The following is a 13,202-nucleotide window of genomic DNA, read 5'->3' as shown; positions in this document are numbered from 1 at the left end:
CTCGACGCCATCCAGAGACGGGCACTGCGACTGGTGGATGCGGCAGACCCCCAACCGGGCAGGAAACTCTCAGCTCCGTCGACTCCTTGGAACACCGCAGGGACGTAGCTGCTCTTGTGGTGCTTCACAAAGCTCAAGTGCAAGGAGTGCCACATCTGGCGGGCCTACGCCAACCTCCAAGAGTCACCACGCGGGACACGAGAACGGTGCTATCCCGTGGTGACGCAGTGAAGGTGCCGCGTTCCCGTACCAGCCAGCACCAACGCACCTTTTCGGGAAGAGTCTGCCGGATGTGGAACATGTTCACGGCCAGTGTACCAAACATCCGGGAGATGAGCACCCAAAAAATAAAATTGTCGGACCACCACTGGAGCGGCTCACTTCCCACTCCACTGACACTCGTGGTGGATCAGTGGCACGAGTGCAGTGCGTACACACATATATTCTGTATTGTATGTTTTCTTTTGTATATATATTTTTTATAGGTTATGTAGTTATTTTTATATAGATTTTATTCTGCCCTTTGAATAGGCAGCACACGACAATACACCTTTGGGTTTGTAAATAGTATATATGTCTCTATGTTTAAATAAATAAAGAGAGAGAGAGAGAGAGAGAGAGAGAGAGAGAGAGAGAGAGAGAGAGAGAGAGAATGAGAATGAGAGAATGAAAATGAGGGTGAATGATAATGATAATAAAACTGAGAATGAGAGATCGAATGTGAATGAGAATAAGAGATAGGCAATGAGAATGAGCGAGAGAGAATGAGAATGAGATAATAAGAATGAGGGAAAATGATAATGAGAGAGAATGAGTGAGAATGAGAATGAGAGAGAGAGAATGAGAATGAGAGAGGGAATAAGAATAAGAATGAGAGAGAATGAGAGAATGAAAATCAGAGAAAATGAGAATGAGAATGAGAGAGAGAGATAATGAGAAATAGGGAATAATAATGAGAGAGAATGAGAATAAGAGAATAAGAATGAGAGAATGAGAATTAACATTGTCAGGCAAATGAGTGCCCGTCGGTTGAATCGACTCGGTAACTTACCCAGGTATACACCCTCATTTTACATGTTTTGCAAAATAACTATGTGTTCATTGTGCTTCTGATAGTACACAAAGACCTCTACATGCAAGTAATTTGACCTGTTTGTGTGTAAAAGCCATGGAAGATCAATTACAAATTATTTCTTTGAAATTTCCACCAAGGAATCATTCGCATTCTTTTGTGTCGCTCTTTTTCAAACTCAGTTTTCTCGCCTCTTATACGATGTTTCACCAGAAATATAATTTTGTCTTACCGATGAAACGTTATGCTGCCATCCCCGCCTCTGTGGGCGCAACTAAAGGCAGAGCAAGCCGGCATTAAGGAAAATTGTTGAGGTGTGTGGGTGTCGCGCGTCCGGCCAGCCGGGCAATGTTTTGGGTGGAATTGAGGGCCGCGGCGGGGAGGGGTGGAGCCAAAGTGGCTTCACTTCTGTGACGTCATGCCCTCTCCTTGTATTCTTCCTCCAAGTGTCTGCTTAAAACATTTCAAGCATGGGACATGAAATGGAGCTTCCCAAGCAAACCCAGACCCATAGACATCTAATTCTTAACACTCTTTCAGCTCTGCTGGCTTGGGTTCTTCTTCTACAGTGTTTCAAGGGGCTGGTCAAGTCGCGGGGCCAGTACCCAGCCTGGTACAAAATCATCACGCGGGCATTGTAAGTCTGTGAGGTAGGCCGGGTCTCGGGCCTCGGGCCAGTTATATGAAAGTATTTTCATATTATTGTTCTGTTGTTTATTCAATGTTTTGTTCGAGAGAAAGAATACTCATAATTTTAGTTAGTTTTTGCTCATAAAGATTCTTTACGAAACGTACTGAAACCTGGATCGGCTATGGTGATGTTAGGTGCGCCTATTTGGTCCTTCACTGAGCTCTACCTGCCATCTGGTGGCCCTGGTGGAACTACCAAAATAAAGGTGAAGAACTACTACTCTTCCTTTACACCACTGAAGATGGTGGCAGTGTCCACCGAAACTGTTTGGTTAAAAACATAACTGTATCGTCTGCCAGTGTGGGCTTTTATTTATATACCAAAATAAAAATGCATGCGGCGTACGTCCAAATATTTTTTCTTACTAGTTTTTTGCTATTTAAAAATCAGGTATTTTTTTCATAGCTAAGGTATAGAGACACTTGACTTACTATAGTAGTATTTAAGAAACGGGGAAATGTAAGAAATAGGAAATTTAATTTTTTTTTCCCCACATAAACAATCCTTTTAAGTTCCATATAGTGAATGTAATATTAAATGATGCTAAAGATGTATGTATTAGGATTTAAATTAGAAATATGAAATAAGTATAATATTTGCTGCCGGCAGCGTACGATTTGTTTAACAGCAGTGTAAACAACCTCCCGCGCTCTGATTGGAGGGACAGAGGAATGCATCGTGTTGAGGCATCGTGTTGAGGCATCGTGTTGCCGGGGGAATGTTGAGTGGCAAAATTTTCAACACTTCCTTCCACGACTACTTTAAGATTTTAAGAGCATGACACTATGCCGGACTTGTTTGACTTCCCTTTTCTTGCATGATGGAAATATTTACCGAAGAGGCCGCACTGATGCATTCCTATTAACCACGGGATGGAGTGTTGTAGGCTATATCGATGAATGCTCTTATTTTGCCAACAGTGTTCATTACAACGACATGAATAATGTAAGCTACAGCACTCAGATTTATTGGTCTTAACATGATAGTAACCATTACAACTCTGATGTTTTGCTAGTTTAGTTCATAAATATGTCAATTAAGCCTCGCTGGACCCCAGCTGGCCGCAGGCTTGGCTCTGGCAGAGGCTCCAGCAGGGCCACCAGATGGCAGGTCCAGCTTAGTGAAGGACCCAATTGACTCGAATCCAGGTTAAAAAAAACAATCAAGGATAAAAGATCACAGGTAAGAAAGTCACAGGTAAAAACGTCACGGAAAAAAAAGGCACAGAAAAAAGAAACAGGGCAATTTTAGCACTGTTTTCACTTTATATATGGATGGCAACTTTGCTATGGCTCTAAATATTTTTAGTTTTTAAACAGATTATGTCATCCATGTGCCTTTCGGTAATACAGCAATTACTTCATTGTATACACTCATTTTCCTTACAAGACTCGTGCCACCTACGAAGAACTCTTTCAGGCGTGAGTGTGCAAACCGAGGTGACTGACTTTGAAGATGGTGTACTGAGAGTGCAGTGTTTGGCCGCGACGTAGAGAGGAAAGGTTATTTCTATCATCTTAAGGGGCTATTACACTGGGTAAATTTTCCGTGGATCTTCAGTCAAACTACGATTTCCGCTGGCGTGGTTCTCATTTCCGTGGTTTTCTGACGTGTCCACGATCTTCCGTAGCTACGGTAGATTTCACCGAAGGACGACGGTATTCACAATCACCATCATCAACAATAACAAGAAACATATGAAGAAGAGGAAGAAGCTACACCCTACTGTCCCTATACATTCGCTTAGCTATAAGTGATGTTGCCTGGACCAAGGCCTCCGAGGTCGCATTACTTGAGAAAATACGGGACATGCATTCTTCGTCTTCTAGACGCAGTTCTTGCAACACCTGCATCACTTCACTGCCCTCCTCTGTTCTTGCAAGCCATTGCCGCCTCCATATTTTCTTTTTCGTTGCTTGTATAAATTGAGTGTCACTTTGAGTGAAGACGGGGGTGCAAACAGGGACATCAGGCGTCAGCCATACTTGTTGTTGTGAAAATGTGTCAGTCAAGAGTCAAGACCACGGAACGCTGAGAGTGCGGGGCAAGTGTGATTGGAAGACGACGGTAGTATGTCCACGTAGGCAAAAATCGACGATTTTATGACTGAAGATCCACGGAAAATTTGCCCAGTGTAATACCCCCTTAATTACGCAGCCCACTTGGCGTAAGATCCAGGAGCTGGGTTTGGAAACAGTATTATACCAATGCTGAGTTTCGTTTGTTTTGTGGCATGATTGATGCTCTAGCTTTTTTGCCCCTAGAGGACATTGCTGAACGTATGAGGTGCCTCAAAACTGTTATTCCACAAGATCCACCTGAAGCCGAGGAGTTGCTCATGTACTTCGATTGTACTTATATTAGAGGCTCCTTTCGACTGATGCAGCAGTCAGTTGCCATGTCCATTGATGCACTGATACTTCTGAGGATGCGCCACATTCCACTTATGTTTGCCTTTCACCTGTGGAATATGCATGACGCCACCATGAACAGCAATGCCCGAACAATAACATATGAGAAGGGTGGAATAATAAATTATTCAACTTAGTTGGGCACTACCATCCTTCAATCTGGCGAATAACGAATATTTTTGTTTCATTACTTGACTTTCTTTCCTAGCCAACATTGTGACTTTTTTCCTCTGCCTATTTTTCCAAGCCAAAATTGTGACTTATTTGTCTGAGACTTTTTTCCTGTGACTTTCTAACCGGCCACTATTGAGTCTACTCACTAGGTTGTCACTGTTAAGCATCGTCCACACTATGGGTGGGCCATCGCGGAATCAGGCGGACTGACGAGGGGGTAAGGGGGGTGAGCGTTCACACTATAAGCGACAGGCGTGGCACGACTGGTGAGCAGCCCGCGCAAGTGTTGCCGTTTTTGGTACGATCGTACCAGATTTGGTACTTTTGCTTGTACAAATTTCGATTCCCACTAGATCTGGTACTAAATAGAGATGGTACACATTGTGGAAATAAAATTAATAGTGTCGAAAGGCGCTACATTTATGTATTGCCATGTACTTCGTTAGTGTTCATCACCTTCAGCAACCCAAGAGGAGATAGATTTACATTTTTATAGTTATATAGACCAGTAAATAATGTTATATTTATTCAATCTGGTATGTTTTATTCTCATTTGGTACTTTTTACTGGTGCAATCTGGTACTACTTCTTACACTAGACAACTGAGTGTCGCGCACTGTGTGCTCACTCTGGGTGGTCACCCACCAAATGTCTCTCGCTAGACTCGCTCCCGCTCCACGTAGCCCCGCCCATTTTACTATATATGGAAATTGTGGGGAGCCAAACACGGAATTCCGAGCCTGGTCACGCATAGTGTGGACGCCGCTTTAGACAATCCTAAGTGCAAGGCCGGAAGCCATTAATACTACGCCCGAAGGAAGATGATCGATTCTATCTTGTAAAAAAGCAAAGAAGGTAGTATCTGTGTGGAGGCTTGGATGTGTCAGACCCCGGAAGGTGTTAGCGGGTGAGACACAGAGCCATGCCGTGTGTTGTTAGGAACCTGAAGGTGCCTGTGTGGAGCCTTGGGAGTGTCCGTCCCTGCAGTAGTCAGATAGGTTAGAAACATAAAGCTATCTAGAATGTTGTTAAGAACATGAAGGTGCATGGGTAGAAGCAGGGGTGTGTCAGCCCCAGGAAGAAATCAGTGAATGAGAGGCAAATATCCCAGCTGTCACAGTATTAAATGGTTCACTCTACTTACCTCACTTTCCCTGGCTTGGGGTTGTTCCATTCCTGGACCCTATCCGTTCCGAAGATCAAAAAAACGGTGCAAAACACCAGGTTGAAGGTAGCGGATATCAGGAAAACTGTGCTCCACGCCGACACGGTTTGCTGTAGAAAGAGAAACTTTCAGTACATAATAATACATATACTTGTATCAAAATACGCCGAAATATATATAGATATATATATATATATATATATATATATATATATATATATATATATATATATATATATATATATATATATATATATATATATATATATATATATATATATATATATATATATATATATATATATATATATATATATATATATATATATATATATATATATATATATATATATATATATATATATATATATATATATATATATATATATATATATATATATATATATATATATATCTTTCCAAAACTGTCTATCTATTCCTACGCCGATGATTCCACTCTGCATTACTCAACTTCTTTTAATAGAAGACCCACCCTTCAGGAACTTAACGACTCAAGGCTGGAGGCTGCAGAACGCTTAGCCTCAGACCTTACTATTATTTGCGATTGGGGCAAGAAGAACCTGGTTGTCTTCAACGCCTCAAAAACACAGTTTCTCCACCTATCCTCTCGACCCAATCTTCCAAACAAATATCCCCTATTCTTTGACAACACCCAGCTTACCTTCCAAACACTAAACATCCTCGGTCTATCCTTAACTCAAAATCTCAACTGGAAACTTCATATCTCATCTCTTGCTAAATCAGCTTCCTCGAGGCTGGGCGTTCTGTACCGTCTCCGCCAGTTCTTCTCCCCTGCACAGTTGCTGTCCATATACAGGGCCTTGTCCGCCCTCGTATGGAGTATGCATCTCATGTGGGGGGCTCCACCACACAGCTCTTCTGGACAGAGTGGAGGCTAAGGCTCTTCGTCTCATCAGCTCTCCTCCTCATACTGATAGTCTTCTATCTCTTAAATTCCGCCGCAATGTTGCCTCTCTTTCTATCTTCTATCGATATTTCCACGCTGACTGCTCTTCTGAACTTGCTAACTGCATGCCTCCCCCTCCCGCGGCCCCGCTGCACTCGACTTTCTACTCATGCTCATCCCTATACTGTCCAAACCCCTTATGCAAGAGTTAATCAGCATCTTCACTCTTTCATCCCTCACGCTGGTAAACTCTGGAACAATCTTCCTTCATCTGTATTTCCTCCTGCCTACGACTTAAACTCTTTCAAGAGGAGGGTATCAGGACACCTCTCCTCCAGAAACTGACCTATCTTTCGGCCACCTCTTAGGATTCTTTTAGGAGCAGTGAGTAGGGCTTTTTTATTAATGTTTGCTTTTGTGTGCCCTTGAACTGTCTCTTTGCTGTAAATATAATAATATATATATATATATATATATATATATATATATATATATATATATATATATATATATATATATATATATATATATATATATATATATATATATATATATATATATATATATATATATATATATATATATATATATATATATATATATATATATATATATATATATATATATATATATATATATATATATATATATATATATATATATATATAGAGAGAGAGAGCGAGAGAGAGAGGTGTGTATATATATCAGTGGTGCGCACCAATCACTTTTTTGCTGTTCCGATCCCCGATCATCCGATCAGTTTGGGCAACTTATCCGATTCCGATCATCCGATCATTTTTTAAGTATTGCTGTTCCGATCACCATTCTGATCATCCGATCATTAAAACTTATAATAATTACTATTATTTTTTTAAATAATAATTACAAGAAACACCTATTTTAGGCGTTCTTTAAGTAATCATTTCAAATAAGTAATAACTTAATTATTTGCTTATAAGTATATTTATTTTTCCTCTTTCTATTGGTATATTGGACATGGTAAAGACAAAAATGTTATCTTAACTTCTTATTTTGGAATTTATTTAAGTCTACTATTTTTATTCAATTTCTGAAAGTATGAAAAAGGAATTATGTTCGCTATTTTAACTTTTATTTGAAGTTGATTTAGATTTTTGACAAACATTTTTCATTTTTTTGATATTTTATCATCGATATCTAGGAAATATTTTTTTACTATTCAATAAAAACGAGCGATAGTGATCATTAATTATCTCTTATCCTTCCTGATCAAATAGCTTTCTGAATAAAATATACTGGTCCATAGATAAATTAGTTACAAGAAGAACATTAGCATTAAGGTTTTGATTTTAAGACAGCCGGTGTTGTGTCATCTGCCATCCACGTATCCTAAGACATCCCATCCTGATCTGCGCATGCGCGGAACCTGATGTTTACAAACAGTGTTGATATCGTAGTTTTTCCAGGCAAGATGGCGGCAATCCGAAAAACATGACCATCAATCAGAAGGGAGTGTAGGTTATCTTATTTATTATATATACTGACATACAAGGTTTCAGGTTATCTCATTTATCACATTTACCGACATACAAAGGGTGCAGGTTATCTCATTTATCACATTTACTTACATGCAAGGTTTCAGGTTACCTCATTTATCACATTTACCGACATACAAGGGGTTTAGGTTATATCATTTTTCACATATACTGACATCACATCACATCACACTGTCATGGCGTCGTGTAACAGTTAAGTCCCGCCGAGCAAATAAAGCGACTTTGCGCCTGCGCGTCTCGTTCACGATGCCTTACCTGGATTAAATAAATTAACGATCAATAATTATCGCTTAATTTTATAAATAAAGACGGTTCTTGAAGTAACTATTTAGCAACGTGTATAAAAAAAAAAAAATTGTAAGAAGTCCGCAGTCACTTGTTGCCATAACAACGTTGACCACTTTCTTTTCTGTGATCGGTGATCGGAAGTTAGTTTGTGAAGTTCCGATCTCCACAGTCCGATTACCTTTAACAAAGATGATCCAATCTTTGCATTCCGATTGCTAATTGCTGTTCCGATCAGATCGGAAGATCGGACGATCGGACTGATGATCGGAAGTGCCCAGCTCTGGTGTATATATATATATATATATATATATATATATATATATATAGATATATATATATATATATATATATATATATATATATATATATATATATATATATTACATTTCGTGGGTCATGCATACAAAAAATCAAGTGAGGCTACTCTTTAGCCCACTACCCTCGCTCGAGACACCAAAACAGTCCCTTCATCAAGTTTGTACCGCTCGAGTGGTGATGTTAAGTGCGCCTCTTGATAAGTGGCTTTCAAGGTAATCACACTTTTGTCTCAAAGAGGTAGAAGGATGTCAGTAAGAGGAAGCGAGTTGATGAGACGAAGAATCTTTCACCCCATTCTGCCCAAAAATTCTGTGTGTCGAACCCCCTACACATGAGATATATACTCCATACGACAATTATATGGACAGCATCCTGGAGGGGGAAAATGTGTTGGAGACGATATAGAACGCCTAACCTAATTTATTGAAGAGTAGGAAAAACTTACATTATTGTTGACGATTGCCCCTGTGATGGCGGGCGCCAGGAAACCGGTGGCGGAACCTAGAGTATTAGTTAGTCCTTTGAGCGAGCCAGCCAGGTTTGGGGCGATGTCCTGCTCGGCGAGAGACGAGCCGCTGTTGATCGGCCCCATGAACCCAACTGCGAGGCACATCACGACGACAGCTACCACAGCGTTACAGTCGACCCACATCATGGCCACCAGGCACGCTGCCGATGAGTACAGGGCTGGAAAGGACGTGGAGAGGTTTAGAAAATTCCGAAGGTAACATTTTTTTTTCAATTAAGTAAAAGTTACAAAAAAGTGGGAGTTATATATCTTTGGGGCCATGCACATTAATTAACACACACACACACACACACACACACACACACACACACACACACTTCCGTGGCGCAACTGGCTAGAGCGCTGCCAGGCTTCACGGTCTGACAGGGCGACGGTTCGAGCTAGCTCAGGCAGGATACTTTCCGTTGACTAGGAGTAGTTACTGTCCCTCTTTGAGCAAGGGGGATGGGGTGTGTGGTGTGTGAGGTCCTGGCAGTACCCAGAGATCGACGATAAGGAGCACTTGCTCATGTCGGGTGGGTAATCTGCTGGCAATTACGAGTCCTACACATGATCAGGCCGTGGTGAATTACACACACACACACACACACACACACACACACACACACTGTGGCGGCCTTCGCCACAAACCCAGTTACGAGGCGCGGGACGAGAGTCTAAAGGGGCTCTCACACAATCCCGGTCCCGGTCCCGATCGTCCCCGATGACTCCCGATAAGCCGGTCGCCGGTCGACCGGGATGGTCGGCGGCAGACCGCTGGTACACCACCGGTCGACCCTGAGGACCGTAGACGCAGCCGACCACCGCCGGTCAACTTTAAGGGGCTCTCACACATTCCTGGTCCAGGTCCCGATCGTCCCGGATGGCTCCCGATAAGCCAATTGGGGCCTGACCGCCGACAAAATAGGAAATAGTCCCGGGATCGGCGGCTTACCGCCGGTCTACAGCAGGCAGACCGGCGGCTTACCGGCGGTTTACCGGCGGTAAACCGGCGACCATATACGATTTTCGATTTCTCCGACCGGCGACTGCAGCAGGTCAGCCGGCGGTAGACCGCCGGCCTACCGGCGGCAAACCTGTGGCACATCGACGACCAGACACTTTCGTTGCCACACCCAGTTGGAAAGGTATATAAACGCCCGTCCAGGTGTTTTTGATCATTCTTGAGTTTGACATCGCCATGGCTTTCCTCAGCTCTCGTGAACGTGAAATTGAACTCCTGAAATTGGACGTGGACAGTGACCAAAGTTTATTGACGCTTGTATGTCTAATGGAAAATAGACGGTTAAAAAGAATACAGAAGAAGAAACGTAGGGCAACGTGGGTGAGGCGAAGCGACTGCTCCTGCATCTGAATTGTAGTAATCACGCAGGTGATCACGTACACTCTTTGCTGCAAGTGTTGCAGTGTTGCCTCGTTGATTCCGCATTGGAGTCATCTCCGGCACCTGGTGACGCCACCTTCCACCAGCTCCAATCTCAACAACCAGGTGTGGATGTGCAACCTCGCCCTTGCACTCCCCACACACCTTCAACCTCGACTTATTCATCCCTGGAGGGAGAGGCCCTGTTAGGCCCCCCGCTCCACCAGCGAGTGAGATCAAGCAGACATGCGCTGCCCAGTATTTAATCCTGGTTGTTGTGGAATAAAATCAGATGAGGTCTGGGCTTAAGCAAGGGAGCGGCTGCTGTCACCTGCCGACCTGAATGACCTCACCTTTTCCGCTCGGTCTCTTCGCTCATTCTACCTCCCTATATTCAGCCATCATGTGTGTGTTTGATTTACAAAATAAAATAAAAACTTCTATTTCCTTTACTGTCATATAAGAACACCCCAGCCCCAGACGTATGCTCTTTATTATTATCAGTTGTTATCAAGCTATATAGTTATCCTGCCACCCTATCATCCATACATTTATTCATCCAGTCATCCAGGCATTCATTTATCCTGTCAACCTGTCATCCAGCAATTTAGTTATCGAGTTATCCAGTTAGTCATACCTTGATCCAGCCACTCAGCCATTCAGTCATCAATTCATTCACCCATCTATATAAATCAGCTAACCAGTCATTCAGTCATCTATAACTCAGCCATCCAGCAATTCAGTCATCAGCCATCTATAATACAGCCATCCAGTCATTTATAAACCAGCCACTTAGCCATTCAGAACACTTGTTCCTTGTACCACTCAACCAACTCCTCCTCCTCCTCTGTGAACAAGTTGATTATGTTTCGCTCCCGTGAATCATTTAGTGATGGTGCAATCTGGTCCTCTGCCATGAGTTCATCTTCAAAGGTCTACTGTAGCTGTGGGCTGGACATGTAGCTTGGGCGTAGAGAGACACGTGCATAAAACTCTCTCTCTCTCTCTCTCTCTCTCTCTCTCTCTCTCTCTCTCTCTCTCTCTCTCTCTCTCTCTCTCTCTCTCTCTCTCTCTCTCTCTCTCTCTCTCTCTCTCTCTCTCTCTCTCTCTCTCTCTCTCTCTCTCTCACCTATTCCTCTTCCTCCTTTCCCTCTCTCTTCATCCCTCGCTCCTACCTGTTCCTCCTCTTTTTCCTCCTTCCTCCCTTGCTAATCCCCAGGTCAGACACAGGTGTTCACTCGCGGTCTACCGCCGGTCTACCGCCGGTCTGCCGCCGGTCTGCCGTCGGTTGTCGGCGGTTGACCGTCGGTCTACCGCCGGTCAACCGGCGATATTTTTCGACACCGCCGGTCGACCGGGAGCATCCCCGATATCTTTGAAAATTTTAAAGTTGACCGGCGATGGTCGGCTGCGTCTACGGTCATCAGAGTCGTCCGGCGGTGCACCGGCGGTCTGCCGCCGACCATTCCCGATCTTACAGCCGGTCGACCGGCGATCGGCTTATCGGGAGTGATAAGGGACGATCGGGACCGGGACCGGGAAAGTGTGAGAGCCCCTTTAGCGCTAGATTCAAGACGGCCGACACCGAATACCCACGAGGCGCGGAGTGGCAGGAGCTTGATCCTGTAGCGCCCTGTCATGAATTCCTCATTCCAAAAATAGACGAGAGTGGAAAATTAATACCGTACGCGGAAAATTAATACCGTACGCTGCCCAGACCCAGACCTTACGTGGGTGGGGCTTATTCAAATACTTTATCGTCTATTTGCTGCCAATGCTGAAATATTTGTGGGTTGCATGACCCACTATTACTTAGTGCATGGTGTTAGGTTATTAATAAATAATAACCCATAGCCGTAAAGGCGTTAGATTAAGTGTAATCCAGAGCAAGAGATGTCAGTTGCGGCGAGTGCTGGCATCTTGGCCACCGGGCAAGCCAGGGCGAGCGGCGGTCGCGACCCAGCCGCACCCTACTTCTCTGAGTGACCCAGCCGTGACCGGAGGTGCTTCCCTCTACCTCCCTCATCCTACGTGTTCGTGGTGGTCTTCCTGCCCTGCCGTATCCACAAATCACCTCGACTGTGTACTACAGGCAAGGAAAGCCCTGGGAGGTTACGAGAGGCGTGTTGCTGAGAGGTTACGAGAGGCGGCAGCAGGACTTCATCGTGGGCGTGAGACCACGTGGCATCCAGGTAGGCTTCAGGCTAAGTATAGTGTCTTTGCCTAAGGTATTTTAAGCCAGTTAGCTAGGTAGCTGTGTACCTGGATTAATTCATTATTCCTCATTTCCAGCAGAGTTTTCCTTCGTGTGTTGAATAAACTTAAGAGCAGGTTCAACTGGTCTTTGCTTACCCCTATATGAGTGTGTTTGGTCAAAATAAGTGACGAGAAGGGGCTGTGAGTCTGAGAACTCAATTGTCAGATATTTTATTTTCTTTTTTCTATTGCTGAGAATACATCGAGATTTTCAGAAGTCCAGACCTTTTCAAGAACCCCACACGCCCTATAAATAGTTGTGTCTCTCGCAAATAAATCAGTTGCTATCAGACCACCGCAGTGTTTCATTCTCCCTTCCCTGAACTTCGAAAGTAGACTGCCTGAAGTAGCACCCGCTACATTGGTGACACCCGGAGTGACGCAAGCTGCTCCCTCGCCTCTCAACACAATGGGCACGCCCTCCATCAACTCTCAGTCCACCACTCCCGCAGACCCACACCCAGCCGCAGCC

General features: G+C 43.6%; 1 protein-coding gene across 10 annotated transcripts in view; it reads right to left on the bottom strand.

The window, feature by feature from the left end:
- Positions 1-13,202, bottom strand: part of LOC127002001 (sialin-like) — a 102,519-nt gene that overhangs the window by 44,860 nt on the left and 44,457 nt on the right. For all 10 annotated transcript variants that reach the window (XR_007755633.1, XR_007755634.1, XR_007755632.1 and 7 more), the window contains 2 exons: positions 9,028-9,269; positions 5,493-5,623 (listed from right to left, as the gene is read on the bottom strand). Coding sequence is in view for 5 of the 10 variants with exons in the window: in XM_050867313.1 (XP_050723270.1) it covers positions 5,493-5,623; positions 9,028-9,269 (373 nt within the window). In the remaining 5 variants the exon portion in view is untranslated. The remainder of the gene's footprint in view (positions 1-5,492; positions 5,624-9,027; positions 9,270-13,202) is intronic.

The sequence above is a fragment of the Eriocheir sinensis genome, chromosome 22, assembly GCF_024679095.1.
Source record: "Eriocheir sinensis breed Jianghai 21 chromosome 22, ASM2467909v1, whole genome shotgun sequence".
Taxonomy (NCBI): Eukaryota; Metazoa; Arthropoda; class Malacostraca; order Decapoda; family Varunidae; genus Eriocheir; species Eriocheir sinensis.
Note: the sequence above shows the minus strand (reverse complement) of the source record. Positions and strands in the feature narration are given on the sequence as shown.